This window comes from Rhopalosiphum maidis, chromosome 2 (assembly GCF_003676215.2).
Source record: "Rhopalosiphum maidis isolate BTI-1 chromosome 2, ASM367621v3, whole genome shotgun sequence".
Taxonomy (NCBI): Eukaryota; Metazoa; Arthropoda; class Insecta; order Hemiptera; family Aphididae; genus Rhopalosiphum; species Rhopalosiphum maidis.
This window is the reverse complement of record NC_040878.1, coordinates 32,678,484-32,699,306: the sequence shown is the minus strand read 5'-3', so window position 1 is coordinate 32,699,306 and position 20,823 is coordinate 32,678,484. Positions and strand designations below refer to the sequence as shown.

At 25.8% G+C, this 20,823-nt stretch overlaps 5 protein-coding genes across 9 annotated transcripts; 2 read left to right on the top strand and 3 right to left on the bottom strand.

The window, feature by feature from the left end:
- Window positions 1–1,528: 1,528 nt before the first annotated feature.
- Window positions 1,529–2,710, top strand: LOC113552435. Its single transcript, XM_026955317.1, has 2 exons — window positions 1,529–2,350; window positions 2,414–2,710. Exons 1-2 carry the CDS (start codon window positions 1,529–1,531, stop codon window positions 2,708–2,710), a joined length of 1,119 nt encoding a protein of 372 aa, XP_026811118.1.
- Window positions 2,711–3,797: 1,087 nt separating this feature from the next.
- On the bottom strand, window positions 3,798–6,743 carry LOC113555039 (queuosine salvage protein). The gene is made up of 7 exons (XM_026959330.1): window positions 6,261–6,743; window positions 5,402–5,629; window positions 5,173–5,332; window positions 4,976–5,089; window positions 4,785–4,899; window positions 4,192–4,262; window positions 3,798–4,135 (listed from the first exon to the last, which is right to left on the bottom strand). Exons 1-7 carry the CDS (start codon window positions 6,354–6,356, stop codon window positions 3,909–3,911), a joined length of 1,011 nt encoding a protein of 336 aa, XP_026815131.1. The 5' UTR covers window positions 6,357–6,743; the 3' UTR covers window positions 3,798–3,908.
- Window positions 6,744–7,121: 378 nt separating this feature from the next.
- On the top strand, window positions 7,122–12,897 carry LOC113555038 (isoleucine--tRNA ligase, mitochondrial). 2 transcript variants are annotated; one of them, XM_026959328.1, is made up of 17 exons: window positions 7,122–7,644; window positions 7,704–7,826; window positions 7,891–8,050; window positions 8,149–8,300; window positions 8,362–8,411; window positions 8,475–8,791; window positions 8,853–9,022; window positions 9,117–9,353; window positions 9,884–10,047; window positions 10,118–10,241; window positions 10,299–10,459; window positions 10,545–10,679; window positions 10,753–11,079; window positions 11,156–11,295; window positions 11,363–11,430; window positions 11,492–11,556; window positions 12,660–12,797. In XM_026959328.1, the coding sequence occupies exons 1-16, from the start codon at window positions 7,474–7,476 to the stop codon at window positions 11,516–11,518; spliced, it is 2,526 nt and encodes an 841-aa protein (XP_026815129.1). In that variant the 5' UTR covers window positions 7,122–7,473; the 3' UTR covers window positions 11,519–11,556; window positions 12,660–12,797. The 2 variants fall into 2 exon arrangements, with proteins under 2 accessions (XP_026815129.1, XP_026815128.1); XM_026959327.1 differs by having other exon boundaries at window positions 7,125–7,644; window positions 11,363–11,556; window positions 12,660–12,897.
- LOC113555040 lies at window positions 12,841–13,548 on the bottom strand. The gene is made up of 3 exons (XM_026959331.1): window positions 13,401–13,548; window positions 13,208–13,317; window positions 12,841–13,136 (listed from the first exon to the last, which is right to left on the bottom strand). The coding sequence occupies exons 1-3, from the start codon at window positions 13,407–13,409 to the stop codon at window positions 12,962–12,964; spliced, it is 294 nt and encodes a 97-aa protein (XP_026815132.1). The 5' UTR covers window positions 13,410–13,548; the 3' UTR covers window positions 12,841–12,961.
- A 565-nt stretch (window positions 13,549–14,113) lies between these two features.
- LOC113555036 (src substrate protein p85) lies at window positions 14,114–18,931 on the bottom strand. Of its 4 annotated transcripts, XM_026959324.1 has the most exons (12): window positions 18,860–18,882; window positions 18,659–18,772; window positions 17,882–18,072; window positions 17,696–17,815; window positions 17,512–17,632; window positions 17,230–17,395; window positions 17,047–17,168; window positions 16,844–16,958; window positions 16,454–16,689; window positions 14,907–15,612; window positions 14,684–14,739; window positions 14,114–14,548 (listed from the first exon to the last, which is right to left on the bottom strand). In XM_026959324.1, exons 3-12 carry the CDS (start codon window positions 18,040–18,042, stop codon window positions 14,468–14,470), a joined length of 1,884 nt encoding a protein of 627 aa, XP_026815125.1. In that variant the 5' UTR covers window positions 18,043–18,072; window positions 18,659–18,772; window positions 18,860–18,882; the 3' UTR covers window positions 14,114–14,467. The 4 variants fall into 4 exon arrangements, with proteins under 4 accessions (XP_026815125.1, XP_026815126.1, XP_026815124.1 ...); XM_026959325.1 differs by lacking the exon at window positions 18,659–18,772 and having other exon boundaries at window positions 18,860–18,931; XM_026959323.1 differs by lacking the exons at window positions 18,659–18,772; window positions 18,860–18,882 and adding an exon at window positions 18,231–18,509.
- Window positions 18,932–20,823: the final 1,892 nt, after the last annotated feature.

Genomic DNA, 20,823 nt, shown 5'->3' with positions numbered 1-20,823 from the left:
TCGATCAACGTTGTTTAATCAAGGCGTTTAAAACATTTATACCACTTGGAAACGAAACCAATCTATTACCAATCCAAAAAGACAGTGCCTATTCGGACTTTAAACCAGGCTACACTGATTGGTTCGAAAGACGTGATTACATGAATACCAAAAAACAGGAGCGTCTAAACACAGGAATGCACCTTATGCACTCTGCGCATGCGCGTAATTTATTCACCACTATCATTGTTAAGCTGTTATCAATACATACCACATATTATATTTGAAAAGTTAATTATTTTGAATTTGTTTCCGTTTACTACATGTTGTATAAATAATATAATAATAACAATTTAAGTGTTAAAATAATTTACAGTTTGTCATTTCATTTTAGTTGTTAAAAAACATGTCAAATGTATAAAGTATAATAATAATATTTAAAGTGCTAAAAAAAAATCAAAAAACATCTATTAATTTTACTTCTTAAAATAAGAATGTTCAGTTTCGTCACAACTTAAAATATATTTTTTTTTTTTAGTAGTATATTTTTGTTTTACTTCATTTATTATATTATGTTTATTTTTCAAATGCCTTGTAAGTGTAAACTTAGTAGAAAATTGACTTTTGCAAGTATCACAATTAAATTCCATTATTCTTTATTGTATTTAAAATAATTAAATGCAAATTTTATGTTAAAACAAAAAATCATTACACTTTATATCTGTCATTGACAGCAATAACTATCTAATATGCTGAGATGGCTTTTAATAATGTTTATTTATATCTACATTTTACCCAATTACCTATTTGAACATGTCATAAACTAGACTTTATCAAAATTTATTACCAAAAGGCTATTTACTAAATGTTTTATTGAGTATTAACAATACACAGTCTTGTAATAGATACTTTTAAAATTGTATTTAATTATAGATACCGAGATACAAGTACATCCATTCAGAAAGCATTTAAAATACATATCAAATACTTAAAAAAAATATATTTAAGAACAAATATAAATACTTTATTTTTTACTTTTCTACTAGTTAGCTTTCCAAATTAATGTTGTAATAACTAATTTAAAATTGTCATGTTACATTCATTTTAATATTAGGTAGTAGGTTGTTAATGAAATATAAATAAGAGGATAAAAAAATATCATTCCCAAAAAATTTTGTTGTATGTAAGTATATTTATATTTTATAATAATCACATTCACAAATAAACAATAAACCAGCAATAGGAGACAAGAGTTTTCAATATTTATAAATGGAAAATATAAATAAAATAGACAAATAGTATAATAATTTTCAAAATAAAAAATATGTGACAACTGACGAATAATTCGTTTATCAAAAGTATTTGTATAAAAGTATTTGATTTTTCAAGTATAAATACCTCCTAAATAGTATTTAAATATGTGTATTCAAATACTTTACAAGACTGATATTACAATTTTAAAAATTCAATATTATCTAATATCTATATAAATTACATTATCTTAATAGTAAATACTTAACTACAATCGACATAAAGTAACCAAAATACAATGGGCTCAGTACCTCACCGTTTATTATGTTCATGGCATGTAGATAGAGCTTGGAGACAAAACATTTGCAAGATAACTGGACCTACACGCAAAGAAAAACAAGGAATTATATATAAAACTCTAAAAGTTCTTCAATCAATGTGTGATGAAAATGAATTTAATAATGCTTTAAAAGAATTTAACCTTGAGCTAATGAATGATCCAGACACTAGAGACTTTGGCATATATTTTGATCGCATGTATGGCAATAGAGTTGGTTTGTGGGCATATTGCCATCGAAAAGGTCTAGGTATAAATTGTAATATGCATCTAGAATCTATGCACAAAACAATAAAATATCATTATTTAAATGGTTGCAAAGTTGGGCGGTTAGATAAAAGTATAACAACTATTAGAAGATATACCCGTGATAAAAAAGTTGAAAGAATTATAAAATTAACTAAGGGAAAAACAAGTACAAGGATTCAGGAAATAAAAAAAAGACACAATAAAAGTACATTACTTGAACTTACAATCAATCTGGATAGTGAGAATAACTGGAGTGTTGAAAGTGAATTTACACCAAGTCAGTTTTATAAAATAAAAAAAAATAATGATGATGTATGTTGTCCAATGATATGTTCTATTTGTAAGTTGTGTGTTCACACATTTCAATGTTCTTGTCCTGATTACCAAATCAAGTCTATGATATGTAAGCACATACATTATGTTGCTCTGAAGACAATGTCAACAGAAAATTCTGAAGATATTGCTATTTTGTCAGCAGCAGATACAGAAAATATAAATTTTGATGCAACTTCAAACAAAGATGATGAAATACAAGTTCATATTAAGACACTTGAAAAAAAAAAAACAGAAAATATGCAAGAACAATTTAAAGAAAAGGCCATTAGTCTAGCCAATAAAATAAACAATATAAAAAACAGTGAACATCTTAAACAAGCATTAAAACAATTAAACTCTTTAGAAGCATTCATTGATGCAACATCAAATAATGACGAGACACATGAAGATTTTAGTAAGATAGTAAATGAACCACCAAATAAAAAACTTAAAACTCAAGACACATTCTTCTCTACAAAAAAAAAAAAACAGGAAAAACCTAACGAATTAATAAAACCAACGAGAGTTGAAACTGAACAGCTCAATACTATACTACTAAAAAAAAAAAATATATTTTAAGTTGTGACGAAACTGAACATTCTTATTTTAAGAAGTAAAATTAATAGATGTTTTTTGATTTTTTTTTAGCACTTTAAATATTATTATTATACTTTATACATTTGACATGTTTTTTAACAACTAAAATGAAATGACAAACTGTAAATTATTTTAACACTTAAATTGTTATTATTATATTATTTATACAACATGTAGTAAACGGAAACAAATTCAAAATAATTAACTTTTCAAATATAATATGTGGTATGTATTGATAACAGCTTAACAATGATAGTGGTGAATAAATTACGCGCATGCGCAGAGTGCATAAGGTGCATTCCTGTGTTTAGACGCTCCTCAAAAAACCTGTATATCTTTAATCGTGGATTGTATCCAAGGTTTATAGATTATAAATTATGATTGCATTGTGGGTGGGCGGGCACTTAGGACTGCACAAGGGCCCGCCAGTGTGACATCTGGTTGTTCGCCTCGTCTGACTCGGGTAGAAACGACTCCGCGGCGTACAACTTCGTCTGCCTTTACCCAGTCGTGATCTTTAATCATGGTCGCAACTTTAGCAGACGTCGATATATAACAAGCCACGAACACCAGACCATTGTCCTCACGGTTGCCGGCCGGTAAAATCTTTTTATGCGCCCCGCCAAAATATTATAAGATTCTTATAATATCTAGGGATTGCATTACCACGGACTAAGATAGCAGATACTATTAATTACTTATAGTCCATGACAAATAATATTTTAAATATATTTTGTCATGTTATAGTCATAGTAATTACTCATTAGTCATTACACGATTTAAGAGTTTAAGACACGCGAAACGTAAAATAAAAAAAATAATTCCCGTCCGCGCCTGGGTATTGTTCAGTATTCTATTACCAAACTATTTTTATAAATTAATACAAAGGTATTTATTGGCAATAAGTTACATACTTAATACCTAAATCTAGTTATAATGACATATTCTGAAGCAATTCTAATTTCATTACTATTCTTAGATTAATAGTAATGCAACTAAAAAAGAACTACCCACTGGAGACATTTCATTTTTGTAGAATTCTTGATGAAACTGATTGAAATTATAAAACTTCACGTAAGATAGATAGAATATCCTATTTAATTATTTTGTTCTTTAAAAAATAAAAATGTATCAGCAAAAAATTATCATAAAATAAAAATCATTTACACAAAGCATAGTTTTAATAATAAATATTTAATGTCTTGTGATATGGTGTGTCTTCCAACATTGCAGCATTTTCTCTTCGATAACCCCATAAATAAGTATCAACCATAATAGAATTGCAAATCTTATGTACATTATTTTTTGCCATTAATTTTTTCACCTCATTTACAATATCATTAACTGCTACAATAGAAGCTGCTCTGATTTCCACTTCTTCTGGTGTTCCGTGCTCAAGAAGAATACCTGAATTATAAATAATGAAATACAATAAAAGCTTAACTAAATAATCTCTAACTTACCTTGTTTGAGAGTATCTTTTAAATCATCTGAATATTTCAAAATACCAAAGTATAATAAAACTTGGGGGACTCTGCAACAAATATAATTCTAAATAATAATAATCACTGTGTTTAAGTATTGAGGATGCAATATTTAATTTAAGTGGATGGTGTAATGGTTGATAATAGTAGTCGTAGAATACAATATTTAGGTATACAAGTTATAAATAATTGAATATAAGCAACCCACCCCCTCCCGCCCGAAATATTTAACAAATTTAAAAATTGTTTTAATTTTTAATGGTTTATGGAAATTGCTACAAGAATCTTAAATTTTATTTTACATAAATTGATCAACCCCCCCTCCCCAAGAAATCTTAGCTACACAACTGAAGTACATCTAAATTGTTCCATATCCTAGTGTAAATAATTCACTGTTTACCAGTAACTCCATCTCAAATTTTATTTTAATGTAATACTATTTTAAAGTTTTAAACAGACATTGGTGAAACTGTTGATAAAACTCATCTATACTTGGAGGTTTATTCCAACACAAGATCAAATTTGTTACAAAATTTATGATAAAACTTATAAAATTGAAAAAGATATTTTACCTATAATCTGCAAACATGGTTAAAGTATCTATATCATGAAATTCACCAAAGCCGGAACCTCTAAATGATGACCAAATGTCAGCAATCAAAATCTGAGCTCTTTTATAAATAGCAACTTAAAAAAAAAACAGCATAATTTGAATATAGTATATATATTTAATAAATTTATAAATGATAATATATAACATTACCTGTTTGGTTGTTATAAATAGATTCATCTCGAAAATGAAAAAAATTTTCAGAAATAATTTCTAATAATTTCTGAGCTGAATGATTTGATTCTAATATACAATTAACAAAGTTTCCTAACATAAAAATTAAAACTTTTACAAATATCAATTCTACATAATAGTACAAAAGATAAATAAAAATAATTTGAACAACATACCTTTATATTTTTTTAGCAACACATCTGCAGATTGTTGTAAACACAAATACCTTTCTTGTAATAGTGGAAGAGTTGCTCCATCATCTCCTAATAGTATTTCATCCAATTGTTGTCTAGTTAATTCCAAACATGTATTCATATCAGTCATATTTATTCCTTTCTATAAAAATAGAATGATTATTTTAATAATTAATTTAAAAATATAATTTATTTTTAAATATTTACAAACTTCTATAGCTCTATTGATAGCAGCACACAAACCAAAATATCCTGTGTGTTTTTTATTTTTCCAAGTTATACTCCAATGAGATTTATTGTTGGGATCAAAAAAACAATAGTTCAAAGAATCAACAATAAATATCCAATTAATTGCTTCTTCATCTTCATTTTTTGGATGTAATGGACATTTTTTGAACTCATCAAGAGTTAACTTATCTTCTTCTATTAATGTATGAATCTATAACAAATATTCAAAACTTGGCAAAACAAAAAATGGTTATATGGTATCAACACTTACTAATTACGCATTTTCAAAGTTTAAAAAGTTAGATTATATATATTAAAAGAAATGTAGAAAATAATAATTTTTCATTAGGTCCTTAATTGTACTTTGTTTTTGTTAAGATCTTTCTATTCATACAGTATTTAATGCACAAGATAAATAAATATAAATTCAAATTATTAAGCAATAGATAAGTATATTAAATAACAACTGAATAAAAATCACTATTTACCTAGGATTTAATGTTTAAATAACAACAATCCTAATTAAAAACTTCAATATTAATATTCAACTAATAAATAACATTAAATAAATTATTTTTAAACTTAAATTGTACAGAAAAAACTCTATTAACCATTACTTTTTACATTACATTATATAAGTAGTTTATTAATTTAATTGTTGTTATTTAACTGTACTTTACTTGCATATTATTATTATTATTATTATTATTATTATATTATTCAAAAGCTTAAAATAATAGGTAATAATAAGTTAATATATCTTAATGAAAATAATTGGACACGATAAATTCAATTAATGATAAAATAATAATGTAATAAATGTAATAAACACAATTAAATACCTTTAGAGCCAATTCTGGTATATTTGATGAAATGATTTGCACATCTTTAGCTTGACTTACTACTTTCTGACAAGTACTTAATATTTGTAAAACCATTTTGAACCAAGTTTAATATCTAGCAATTAAACTGTGAAATGTTCAATATTTATGGAGTTTATAAAGGGCGTTCTCGCGGAGTTATCGAGAGTAAACTGGTTAACTAATAATAGTTTAGGCAATACTTTTTATCATAACACTCAAAACTATTTGCTTAAATATTTGCTCCTATCAGACTTTTTCAACGGTTCAGTATTTTTCGTACCCCTGATAAAACATTTTTAATAAAAACATTAAAAACCTCTTTTCTGATAGTTTTGATTACGGTCTTAAAAGACCGTGGTTTAGATGATGAACAATCGTCATTATATGACATAAACAATTAACAATCAACTAAAATAATCAGATAAACGTTTATCTCTGCGAAAATTTGATTATTAATAATCGTAAAAACGTATTTAATAGGCAAATATTACCAAATATAAATGAGTATTTAAAATTACTATTGAATCAAAAATACGATAAAATCTTTTTTTCGTGTTTAAAAATATACGAAAATAAAACAAAAAAATACACCATATACCTCAACATCAATAGTGTTTAACTGTAAACGTATACAGATTAATATAATAATTAAACCTAGTTTTTACTTATTTTTAAATATTACTCGTAAACATGCCATAAGACTCTTAGATCATAATATATGATCATGTTCATGTATATACCTTATAAATCTAACTCAGATTTAAGATAAAACCTCATAAACCCATAAAAAGAGATTAAACCTATAAAGAAATTTAATATTATATTATTATGTCCATGTTAAACCACAGAATATAACAATTTTTAAACATACATATTTTTAAATGACTTGTATCACATAATAGTGAATAGTGATAACCACGGATATAGAATATGGATACTATTATTCGATTATAGCACATGATTATGATAACACTTATCAATCCGGCTTTGTAAATCCGACTGACCGCTAAGAGCCTAAGAAAGCAGACAATTTTCCAAAAATGTACTATATAATTTGGTAGTAACAAATATTCTTAATATATTTATACTAGTTTATTTTGCTATTCATTAACACTAGATGTAGGTTTAGAATATTATACAATATATGTATTAAAATTATATTATTTAAATTAAAGAACAAGCAATAGTTATCATGTATACTATTACTTCTGTAACCAAATATCTGTCTCGTTTCCATTCAGTTAATCGTTTTTATTCTGATGATACAACACGATTAAAGAAATCTATATTCTTACCTGTCACAAAATTTAAAATTCGATTAAATGCAGATCAAACTATTCAAAGAGATAGCCATATTTTTAAGGTAATACATAAATAATTGATGTTTAAATATATATCAAGTAAAAATAATCATTGTTGTAGACATGTGGATTTTCTGAACTATATTCTTGGCAAAGGCAACATGTAAACAGTGAAGAATATATTTTGCATGATGGACCACCGTATGCAAATGGTTCAGCACATATGGGCCATGCCATAAATAAAGTAACTTAATAAATTTACTAACTATATTTGTTTTTTTAAATAATGTATTAATTATTTTGTATAGATACTTAAAGATATTACTGTACGTTATAAACTTGTAAATGGAAATAAAATAAATTATATACCAGGATGGGATTGTCATGGTTTACCCATTGAGTTAAAAGCTGAAAAAATTCATGGAAACAAATGGAAAAACTTTGGTCCATTAGAAGTACGGAAAAGTGGTATGAAGTTATGACTTTTATTCATCCTCATTAAAAAAATGTCAGGTTAATAATTGTCATTTTGAAAAATTTAATACCAATGTGTAAATATTTTTCAGCTAGAAAATATGCTTCAAAAGAAATTGAAAAACAAAAAACTGTTTTTAAGTCATGGGGTATACTTGCTGATTGGGAAAACAATTGTTATTTTACCTATGATAAAAAGTATGTCCAAAAGCAAATTCAACAGTTTTTTAAACTATATAAAAAAGTAATATTTTATATGTCTCTTATAAAAATTTAAAAATATTAATAATTTATATTATTTATAGGGATTAATTTATAGAGATCTTAAACCAGTTTACTGGTCACCTTCATCCAAGTAATATTCTATCAATTTAACTTTAGTATTTTACAATATTTAAATAACCCTATAATTTTGTAGAAGTGCACTAGCTGAAGCAGAACTGGAGTACAATCCTAATCATCAAAGTAAATCAGTGACTGTCAAACTTGAGCTATGTCCCTCTACTCTTTCAATAGATTTAATTAATAATAACAGTGAACCAATTTATGCACTTATTTGGACTACTACTCCATGGACATTACCAGGAAATATTGCTGTTGTATATTCACCTAATTTATTATACTCTTTTGTGAAAATTCCTGGTACCCTTGGTATATATTTACTAGCAACTGATTTAGTAGACAATTTAAGTACCAAAATAGAAAAACCTATCGAAATAATCACAACTGTTAAAGGTATGTATTATAAATTAGTTATTAATTAATATTTATATAAGTTTATAGAATAATTTTATAGGTCAACATCTCAGTGGTTTAAAATACAAAAGTTTAAGGTATGGTGAAAGTGATAAAAAATTTTTAGCGGGTGACCATGTGACCACAGACAAAGGTACAGGATTAGTTCATACAGCACCGGCATATGGACATGAAGATTTTTTAATTGCCTTAAAACATAAAATACCCATTGTGAGAATCTAAAAGTATTTCATTATTTAAACTTAATATTTTTTATTAATCTTTAAACAATAAATATTAAATAAAATGTAATTAATTTTTTCAGGAATGCCACGTGGATGAGCATGGTATTTTTATGCCACAGACATGGTCAGAACTTGTAGGTTTACCTGTTTTAGACATTGGCAATGAAACTGTATGCTCATTGTTGAATGATAAAATATTGCATACAGAAATGTATGAACATAGTTATCCTTATGATTGGCGTACCAAATTGCCTGTGATTGTTCGTGCTAGTAAACAATGGTTTTTGGATACAGCTGCGATTAAAAACCAATCAATTGTAAATATTTATCTATTACAATTTAAGTATTCTTCTACTTTGCTAGGTACAACATACAAAAATACTTATGATTTGGATGGTAATTTATGTTAAAATTATTTTTTTATTTTTTTTTAATGAAATTATCTCAGAAAAAAATATAACAATTTTCCAAAGACCATGATAACGTTCCTAGATTAAACTTACAGGAGCAATAAACTTGGTTTAATTTCAAAAACAATTTAAAATATGCATTTTAGTAATTTATAAATTAAAATAAATACATTGTGGATAGTAGATAGCATATTAAACTGATACGATAAATATTAAATTTATAAAAGTAGTATTAAAATGTTAATATTTCAAATTTTAAATCTGAAAATATTAGGTATATATTTAAATTTGATTTTATTATTCAACTAACCATTATTTCTGAAATAAAAACCCTAAATTAACTTAAATAAATTTCTTATTGCCTATTTATTTCTTAATATTATAGTGATGTTTTACTAAATTCCTAAAATGTATTTAACATATTTTCATAATCTAAGGAATGTTTGAAAGACATTAAAATATATCCTGAAATTGGTGGAAGTCGTAATGCTCTATTGTCATTAATTGAAAAACGTCCATATTGGTGTATTTCCAGACAACGTTCATGGGGTGTACCCATACCTGTATTATATGACGAATCAGATAGTACAATTATAGACGAGTAAATACTTTACATTTTATATTTTTAATCAAAATTTTTGTATTTTATTATCTTTTTATCCTTTATCCAGACAATTGTTAGACCAGTATTATACACTGTTAGAAAAAACAGGGCAAGATTTTTGGTGGATTCATGATGTTCAGAAGTTAGTTTCAAACACACGTCACAGTCCAGAAAAATTAAGAAAAGGACTTGTATGTTCAATTTTTTAAATACTATTTATGTATTTTATTATTATTGCTTTATTACAGGATATTTTAGATATCTGGTTTGATAGTGGAATTTCATGGAGCTGTGTATTAGGTGATGACAAAATTGCTGATTTATACATGGAAGGTGTTGATCAATGCACTGGTTGGTTTCAAGCATCTCTTATGTCATCAATTGCCCTTAGAAATGTTTCACCATTTAAGTAATACAGTATTGTTTTTATACATTTCTATTTTAAACTTAATATTCAATATTAATACAATAATACAAACACTTTTATTATTTAGATCTTTGTTTGTACATGGTTTTGTTGTGGATAAAAATGGTAGAAAAATGTCAAAATCTATCGGCAATGTAATTGATCCTCAAGACATAGTAAATGGAAATTATGATCAATTAATTAATGGAATTGACATACTCAGGTAAATTTGTTAAAACTACAATTTAAGTTATTTATATATCATCTTTTTATACTTGACTGTAAAATATTGTTAGATGGTGGGTTGCTAAACATGGATCACACCAAACAAACATTCCAGTTACAAAAGAAACCATGAATGATAGTAAACAATCAGTGGATAAGCTTCGCCTTATTATACGCTTTTTACTTGGCTCACTTAATAATATCAAAGATAATAATTTTAAGCATGGTATAAATCATCTAAAATATCTAGATAAATATATGATGTTGGAACTAAAATCATTTGAAAATGAAACATATGAACTGTATAACACATTTCAGTATAATAAAGTATGTGCTAAAATATTACACTTTATCACAAATCAAGTTTCTGGATTATATGTTCATCACATAAAAGATAGGTACAATACAAAAAAGAAATACAAGTCTAAAATAAAATTAATTGTACTCATAATACTACCTATTACTTATTCTTAGGCTCTATTGTGATTCTATAGAATCAGATGATCGACTTGCGTGTACAGCAACATTACAGGCCATATTAGAAACTCTTCTCAAGAATATAGCACCAATTTTACCTCATTTAGCTGAAGAAGCATTTTCTTACTATCCACTAAGTATTTTTAAATTTTCTTCAGTGTTTATTAAAAAATATTGATTATTTATAATTTCAAACTATTTTAGGAAACACCACATTTTTTAAATCGTCCATTACAAATGTTCATCAAATAGTCATTCTAGATTCAGAACAAGTAATATCAACCATGGAAAATGCTTTAATGGTTAAAAATAAATTATCTAATTTATTACAAGGTAAAAATTCACTTGAACAATCACTAGTTATTGCATCACCTAGCAAGACATTCAATTTATTAAAGGTAAAAATGAATTTTTTTAGTTGAAAAATATTTGAATGTATAAAATATCAGTTTAAAAGAACAATTATTTGAAATATTATCAAAAATAAAAATCTTTCTGCTGAATAATATATACTGAGTATACATTTGGTCAAGCTCAAAGTCTATGAAGTAGATCATTGTAATGAATTAGTTAAATTTAAATACCATAATTCATACAAATGAGACTACGATAAATTTTTTTTTTTAAATTTTCATAAGAAAAACTTAATCAATTTTTAACATTTAACCTTATATTAAAAATTATATGCATTTTGAATAACAAAATAATCAGCAAACTATATTATGTTAAAAAATTGTGACCATATAGTATGTATTTTTAATTGGTATAAAAAGCTTATGGGAAATCTTGAATTACATTTTCAAATTTTTTTACTTACTAACTAAAATGTTAACATACATAAACTCAAAAATATCAAAAATTTAATTTATCTTTAAATAGAAGAAAAATACTAAAATAGCAATAATATTTAGTGTTTTATTATGTTTAGTAAATGTTATTATGAATATTTGATGAAAATTTTAAGTTTGTATAGTTATTAATTTTTAAATTATAACAAATAAACTATTTAATTTTTGCCAAAAAAATAAAAATTCCTGTTTTTCCTGAGTATTTTAAAACATACTGCACTATTTAAAGTCTATAAAACATGTATAGACATAAATATTTAAAACATTTATCATTGTAAAACAAATACATTCATTGTCAAGTTCAGAATTTAATATTCAGTTGTAGACTAATGATTAAATTAATAATGGTGTTTCTGGTAGGTCATGGTCATCAAGTATTCATAACATGATATTAAAAAAAAAATGTTATTTAAAATGGGGTTATAAAATGAATGTTATAATTAGATTTTTTGAGACTAAACAATTTTTCTTGTACTTCTTTGTTAAATTTCTTTAGTTCAATAAATTAAAAGTATTAAAACATTTTATTTTATACCATTAGTATTAGTGTTGTGAATTACTCACTCAAAAAATATAGAAAATTATATTTCATTACATTATGAAAAAAAACTGTTGATAAACAAATTATGAAAATTAATATATGATTGTTTTAGATTTTACATCCTAAAAACAATGCTACAAGATCTGACTTAATTGAATTACTTCAAGTGAGTTCAATTGATTTAGTTCTTAATGATACAATTGACATAAAAACAAGTGACACAAAACAAATTTTATGCAAACGATGCCGTAGATGGTCAGCAGAAAAAGAAGATTATTTATGTAAACGATGTGAAAAAACAGTTAATATTTTTTATTCATAATAGATAAGTGGATAATTTTAATTTTAAGTTAATTATACAAGTATAATATTTAATACTGTATTAAAAAATTATAAAATATTATTTATTGTATATTAGGCTTTTGATATTCTGAAACCTCTGGTGTCAGCTATCCAATTGTATGTTATAAGTCGACCATCGACATTTGTAGTATATGAACCCCGTTGAACAAGAATAGCATCCTCTCCATTGTTGTTTGATAATAATTTCCCCATCTTCTCTTCCCCTGTACCATCATCCAACTTATAACTGTAAAATATTTAATTAAAAGTAAAATAACCTTATTATAGTATAATATTTATTAAATATCAATACATTACCGTGATAAGAATTGACCTGAGTCATCTCTTTTATTTGTTAGAGACACTAACTCTACTGGGTTGCATTCAATAAAATTAAGCATCATACAACCAATTACAAATAATAACACCTAAGAATTATAAAACTTACAAAATTAGATAACATATTTACCAAGTATATAATATAGCCTAAAAATATAAATTAACTACTCACGAATTTCATTGTAATTGATATTGGTATCGAATTATGTGGAGCTGATTGTGTAAGCTATTCAACCATACGAAGACTGCAATGTAAAATAAATTCCTTCTCACTACTTTTAATTTATTTATTTATTTTTTTTTTTTTTATGTGCCTTATAGTGCTATTGCCTTGAAGATTAAACAATAAATTATGTTTCGGGGTGTCAAACTGGTTTTACTAATGTATTCTTAACTATACATATATTATATTATATATACATGCATGTGTGTTTGTATATATATATATATCATATACAATATATATATATATTTGGCAGTGTTCGCAGAACATCAATTATCGTTGGAAAATTTGTAGGTGACAGAATTAAACAGTTTTTAAATGTTTAAAAAATGTATAATGCAAAGGTAATCGGATATAAAATTATATAAATTATAATGTCACATATAAAATAATATAAAGTTTTATTAACGTTAACCTGTTTTACTACTTTTATTATGACCTTATACTTGGTTATTTTAAGTTAATAATACATATAATATAAGTTAGTGTTATGCTGTAATTATAAAAAAATTTGTATAATTTTGATTATTTAACAAAAATATCACAATAAACATATTAAAATACATAATAAACTAATGTTATTAAAATAAAATAAAACAATACAATAATATTGATAAAATATGCTAAATAAATAAATATTGAAAATGAATTGTTGGAATTAAAAAAATTAATTTTAGTACATTGAGCAGATAAGATAATGTATAACAACTTACAAAAACATATATATTGTTTTATGAACAATTTTAATAATAGACAACTTTTTTGTGAATTTCAGTTATTTATTAATATGTATTTGAATTCAAGTTATTTTTGTTTTCCATTTTAATTAAAACTAAATCCTTATAATTCAATAAACAATATCTTGGAAGCTACACAACAATTATTTGTATTAAATATAAAATTTAAATGTAATATTGGAAACCAATATATATGCTTTTGATTTGTTTGTTAGGCTTTACATTATAACTTGCCCAATCACTCAAAACACTTAAGTATAATTAGTGGCAACAATTAAACTAATCAATGATTTCAACATAATTGGCTGGAAACAAACCATATTGACCTTTGCATAAACCTCTCCACCAACCTTTATCGATCTAAAAAAAAAAAAACAAAGTTATAATGTGTGATATTAATTTAAATATTAGTATTTAATTTATTTATACAATACATACAATTATGTAATTCAATAAATTTATTAAGTGATAATATACTATAATTTTAGTTTTTACCATTTCAATATTTGTCACAATATCATCAGGATCAAAACTTATTTCATCATCAGCCGCTAAAAAATATAAATTAAAAACATATATTAATCACCCAATTTAAAAATCTTTACCAATGTATATTTTTAAATTATTAATTAAAATAAATTGTTTGATAATCATGTTGAAAAGCTAAATAAATAAAAGCATTTAAGTATAACACTTGTAGAATAAAATCTATACTTACATGCTTGATAATCATATAAAGCCACAGCAATATATCCACCTTCTGGATCTTCTTCAGATGCTGCTCCATTCTTAAGTTGCTCATGCAGCTTTTGTTCTTCTAACTGTCTTTCTTCTTCAAGTCTATGTAGCTCTTCTTTTTTCTTAGCCTCTTCTTCCAATTTAAGCTTAGTCGTCTCTTCATCTATTTTTTTCTTTGTTGACTCTTCTTCTAGTTTTTTCTTTGTTGACTCTTCTTCTAGTTTTTTCTTTGTCGACTCTTCTTCTAATTTTTTCTTTATTGATTCTTCTTCTAGTTTTTTTTGGATTGCCTCTTCTTCTAATTTTTTCTTATCTTCTATCATTTTTTCTTCATCTGCTTTTTTTTTTAATTCAGCTCTAGCCAATTCTTCCATTTTTTTCCTCTCATTCTCCTTTAATATTTCTTCGTTCATTTTTTGCTGTTCTTCTAATTTTATCCTCTCGTGTTGTCTTTTTATTTCTTCATTAATTTTTTCCTCTTCTTTCAGCTTCTGTTTCAGTATAGTATTTTCTTTTTCAATTCTAGCTTGTTCTTCTTTTTGTTTACGTTCTTCTTCATCTGCTGCAATTCTTTTTAATGCTTCCTCATCATTTTTCACAGATGGTTGAATAGTTGCACCAACAACAACTGGAGGACGAATAAATTCACTAGATTTGGGTAACTCTTCTTCATCATAATCAATTTTCTAAAATAATGTCAATTATCATGATTAATTAAAATATGTTAATATTAAATATTATCTTAGTTACAAATTCTAAAATAGCTTAAAAGTTCATAGGCAAACTATTGAATAAATGTGTTGTAAAATCAATAAAATATTTTAAAAATATCTTTAATATGATAAAAAATACTTAATAAAAACAAATATGAATAACATTATTCTAATATTCTCTATTGATGTAATCATTCCTGTTTGTTTTTTATTTATCCAGAATTTTACACTAAAACACCATAATAGAATCTAGTTTCTTATGTGTTGGATTGGCAATTCCATCAAGTTATGAATATCTTAGATATTTGTATAAATTATATTTATATTAAACGGGGCGGTATTTTTTTATATGCTATTATTAATTATTACCTTAATCAATATTAATTGTACACAACAGGTTAAACATAAAGTTGTTAATTTTTTATCATTATTTAAATTATAAAGATTAAGATTTTGTCTTTACATTAAGCTACATACTTTTAGCCTTAAGTGTGTCATTATTATTATTAAAGAAAATCAAAAAGGTGTAAATAAACTTAATTTGATTAATATAACTGACTTCTTGATAATCTACAAAACTACATGACATAAAAATAAATCATCTTCATATTTACAATGAAATGTAGTTAATTAGAAGTGGTATCTTTTTATACTAATTTAAATTTTTAAAAAGCTAGCCAATATCTAACTAAACACTGTGTTAAGCAACAATATTCAAACTTAAATTTTTTTTTTATCTATTTCTTTAGCATTATAATTTATAAGTATTATTTTATTTCTTAAAATTGCTTTAAATATAATTTACAGAGCTTACAGTAATTGGAGTGTTTTTAACTTGTTCTGAACTATCAAGAAGCTTTTGTTTCTGTTCTTCTTTCTCTTGTAATTCTTTCAAACGTTTTTCCTCTCTTTCACGAGCTTCCTTTTTTTCTTGTAATTCTCTTTGTTTTCTTCTTTCTTGTTCTACTAAACGCCGTTTTTCATTTTCTTCTTCTTCTTGCTTAGCCATATTTTCAAATTTTGCTCTTAGACTTGATGGTTTAATACTTGCTAACAATAATAATAATAGTAAAAGAATTAATTTTATGAAATACTGCTCAAAAAGTAAATTGTTTTAACTGTTAAGTATATTGAATACTAAGGATTTTAAAAATTAAATGTAATAAACATTTAATTTAGATATAATATATAATTTAATACATACTTATCTCTGGTTTCTGTTTTTCATAATTTGTTCCAACTTGACCAGAACTTTCATTATAATTATGAGCAGATTTATCTAACCTATCATTTTGAACACCAAATTTTCCTCCAAAACCCTATACATTAAATTATTCCATTATATATTATTATATATTATTAAAGAATAATATAATAAAATATATTTATTTCACTAAAGTAACTTACTTTACTATGGTCAACTTGACTTTGATGTTTTTCAACAGTTTCTACATTATCCCACCCAACAGCAGACTTATCTTGACGATCTGACTGCACACCAAATTTTCCACCAAAACCAACAGCATAATCTATTGATCATAAAAATGTAATAAAAAATAAATATTTAAAAAAGATAATGTAAAATCATACCTTTTTGAGACTCATGCTTTTGTAGTTTTTCCACATAATCCCAACCAACAGCACTTTTATCCTGACGATCAGCTTGCACACCAAATTTTCCACCAAAACCAGAACTATAATCTTTTTGAGATCCATGTTTTTCCACTTTTTCTTTATGACTCCAACTGACAGCACTCTTAAATAATAAATATTAAATTAAGTTATGAATAAAACCATTTTTAAGTTTACATGATAACTATTTAATCATGTGATTTTGTAAACAAATCAAAGATAAAATATTAATAAACATACCTTGTCAATTCGATCTGATTGAACACCATATTTACCACCAAAACCAGAACTATAGTCAGTCTGTGAGGCATGCTTAAAGTGAGGAGCAATATAGTCATGTCCAACAGCCGATTTATCCATTCTAAGAAAAACACAACATATTACAGTTCATTTTTAAAATGTATTTAATTAATAATAACTATACCTGTCAGATTGCACACCAAATTTACCACCATATCCAAATGCTGCTTGAGGACCTTCTTCCATTTCTTTTTTCTTCTGAACTTCGTGAGCCTTAGTCACTTCTTCTCGTAATTGACTCATACTAAACAAATAATAATAATAAGTAAAATTAATACAAATTCCAATAAAAATAACAAAAGTGACTAACTCAACATGATCTAATACGCGTCCAGAACCGGGGATGGTGCGAGAGCCCCATCTTTGTTCTTCCTCGCTCACATCATTCACAAAATCTGGATCAGTCTCCCAGTCGTCATCAGTGTTCTCGACTGGTATCTCAATGTTAACTCCAGCAGACGACTTCCACATAATGTTCTTTAAAAACTTTTCTGCCAACAACTATAAATCCATATAAAAAATTCTTTGTATATATGATATACAAAAACTCTATAATGAAAATTAAATGAGCATGAAATTTGAAAACAGCCACATAAATAATTAAAATAGTGAGTAATGAATAATGACTAATGAGTAATAATATTAGTAAAAAGTATTACTGTATACGCTTTATCGCTATAGACTAAGTGTCTGTAAGAATATACCTATATAATATAAGTATTATATGTTTATATTATTTTAATCTTTAGGACTATGATACAGTTATGAGTCCCATCATCCGTTATCACTTCCATAAAAATAAGATGACAACAAATCATAGTAATTCTTCTTTATCATTTTTTTTTGCAACGATGATTTCGAAATCAGAGGACAGTGTCGAGTCCGCTGCCAAACAAAACGGTTTTGTAAAAATGACAAAACAACTTGTGGTCGATCAGGATAATATAAGTTGTAACAGCGTATTTGTATTGTAATAATTTAACTATTTAAGTGTATCATAATATCGTGTGTAAACATGTATATTGTGCGCACTGACGCGCGCAAAGGTGCTGGTTCACACAATCACACACTCCCATTAGGTACCTACTCATTATTATTCGTTACAGTAGTGTGTTGGTTTGGATGTTTTAACGCGTTTTCGGTCTATTAATGAAATCCCTGGTCGTGACGCGGCCGCATATTATTATAATCTATAAGTGCACTGCAATGTGTATAAATGGTATTAAGCTATTGATATTATACATCACAATCTATAGTCTATAGTTCTATACATTAGTACATTACTTACCTATATTGTATTTGACATTAATATTATTGACAAATGTAGTAAATGTACCCAAACGTTGCGTGATCACGGCGATCGAAAATCGTGTCGAAAACGGACTGCACCCGAGTGGCCGAGTACCTCACTCGACACATAAATCGTATTATATACAGAGTGATTCACTAAGCATGCTCACCCACATTTCTTCCTTTACTAAAGAATTTATTCGAATTTTAATTCTTGGAATTATAAATACTTTTATTAAGTTTCTATATTTTAAATCATTGAGATATTTTCACTATACAAGAGTAATCCTGTGGCGATACAATATACAAATTATAAAATTAGTTTTTAAAATCAGATCCCTGCTTTTTACTGTATACAGAGCTCAACTTAGAGGGGGCTAGGAGGGTTACAGCCCCGGGCCCCGATATTATTTGGGGTCCCGGGCCCATGTTGATATTTAATATATTAAATTGGCACTGTGAAATGTTATGAAATTATTGCTTACGTAGTTTACCTTTCAGTCTACAGTTCATCTTTACATACATTTTGTTGGTCAGTTTCGCATCGTTATAGTATAATCGGTACAATAGTTAGTATTCCATCGACTGTCGAAGTGATGTTAAATTATTAAATTAGTTTTTAGTCGAGTTTGTGAGTTTTATTCGTTACTAGCGTGTGGCAAAAATTATTGAAATTTGAAAATGTCTGAGTAAAAAAAGATTATCTCAGTAGTTATGCAAACTTCTTTACTTATATTTATAATTTTAATTTCATCGTTTTATTTATATTCATCATCATTAAATAATTATTAATAGACTTATGGTATAATTTATTTATAATCTTATAAAATAAATTGAATATAAAAAATCCATATAGCAAAAAGACTGCATTTATAGTTTAAGTTGATAATTTAAAATTTAGATAATAATTAATTTTGGGACCCTGCCAAAAAAATTAGATCCGGGCCCCAAAATTCCTAAGTTGGGCTCTGACTGTACATTATATTGGATCATCTTTTTGATCCGTTATGCCCTAATCCAAAATTTTAATGTGTAAATATTTTGTAATTATTGAAATGTTTAATCAACATGGTCAATTATATGGAACACCAGTAAATAGCCTTTAAAAACGGTTTACCAAAATATTAAATAGATGTAATACTGAATTTCTAGACATTTAATATACTTAAACCATTTTAACGAATTATAAATATCAATATATATATATATATAAATTATTATAAATTCCAATTCAACATATTAGCATAGTCGAAGCATCCATATCTTCCAAACCTATTATCCTTTATATATATATATATATAAAGTTAAATAACTCAAATACTATACTCGTACGATTGGACCAATTTTGTTTTTTATACGTCAAAATTTTCATAAAAATTCCAGCTAAATAATTTACAGCAAAAATGGGGTTGCTTATTTTAAAATCAGAAGTATCTCAAAATATTCTTTAAGTAGTACAAAAAATCTCAAAAATTAAAAAATATAATTCTTGAGTATTCTTAAAAATTCAGAAATCAGATTTTGAACAACTTCATCATTCTCAAGAACAGAGGGATGGATCACTCTGTATGGTAGGTAACATAATAATATTATATTGTATTATCACATCTGTTTCGATGTCCATTACTTATAAGCTATAATAATATAGGTACCTATGTAATATATTGTAGGTATAAAGTATATCATTATTATTATTATAATTGTTGCGGTGTTCCAGTGGTTGCAAGTCATATTGTTATGTTAAACCTTTATGGTAAATGCGCACTACATTGCCCACCGTGACAACAAATTTTTGCGTCAATTATTACATATTAATGTTTTATTATTATAATATTATATTGTATTTTTCTATAGCATTGTGTATATCACGTGTGTCGTTGGTTGCGGTTTTTTCGGCGATTCGTTGGTGGTGGGCGCCGACAGCTATTGCAGCGGCGGCGACGTGCATTTAGGGAAACCAAT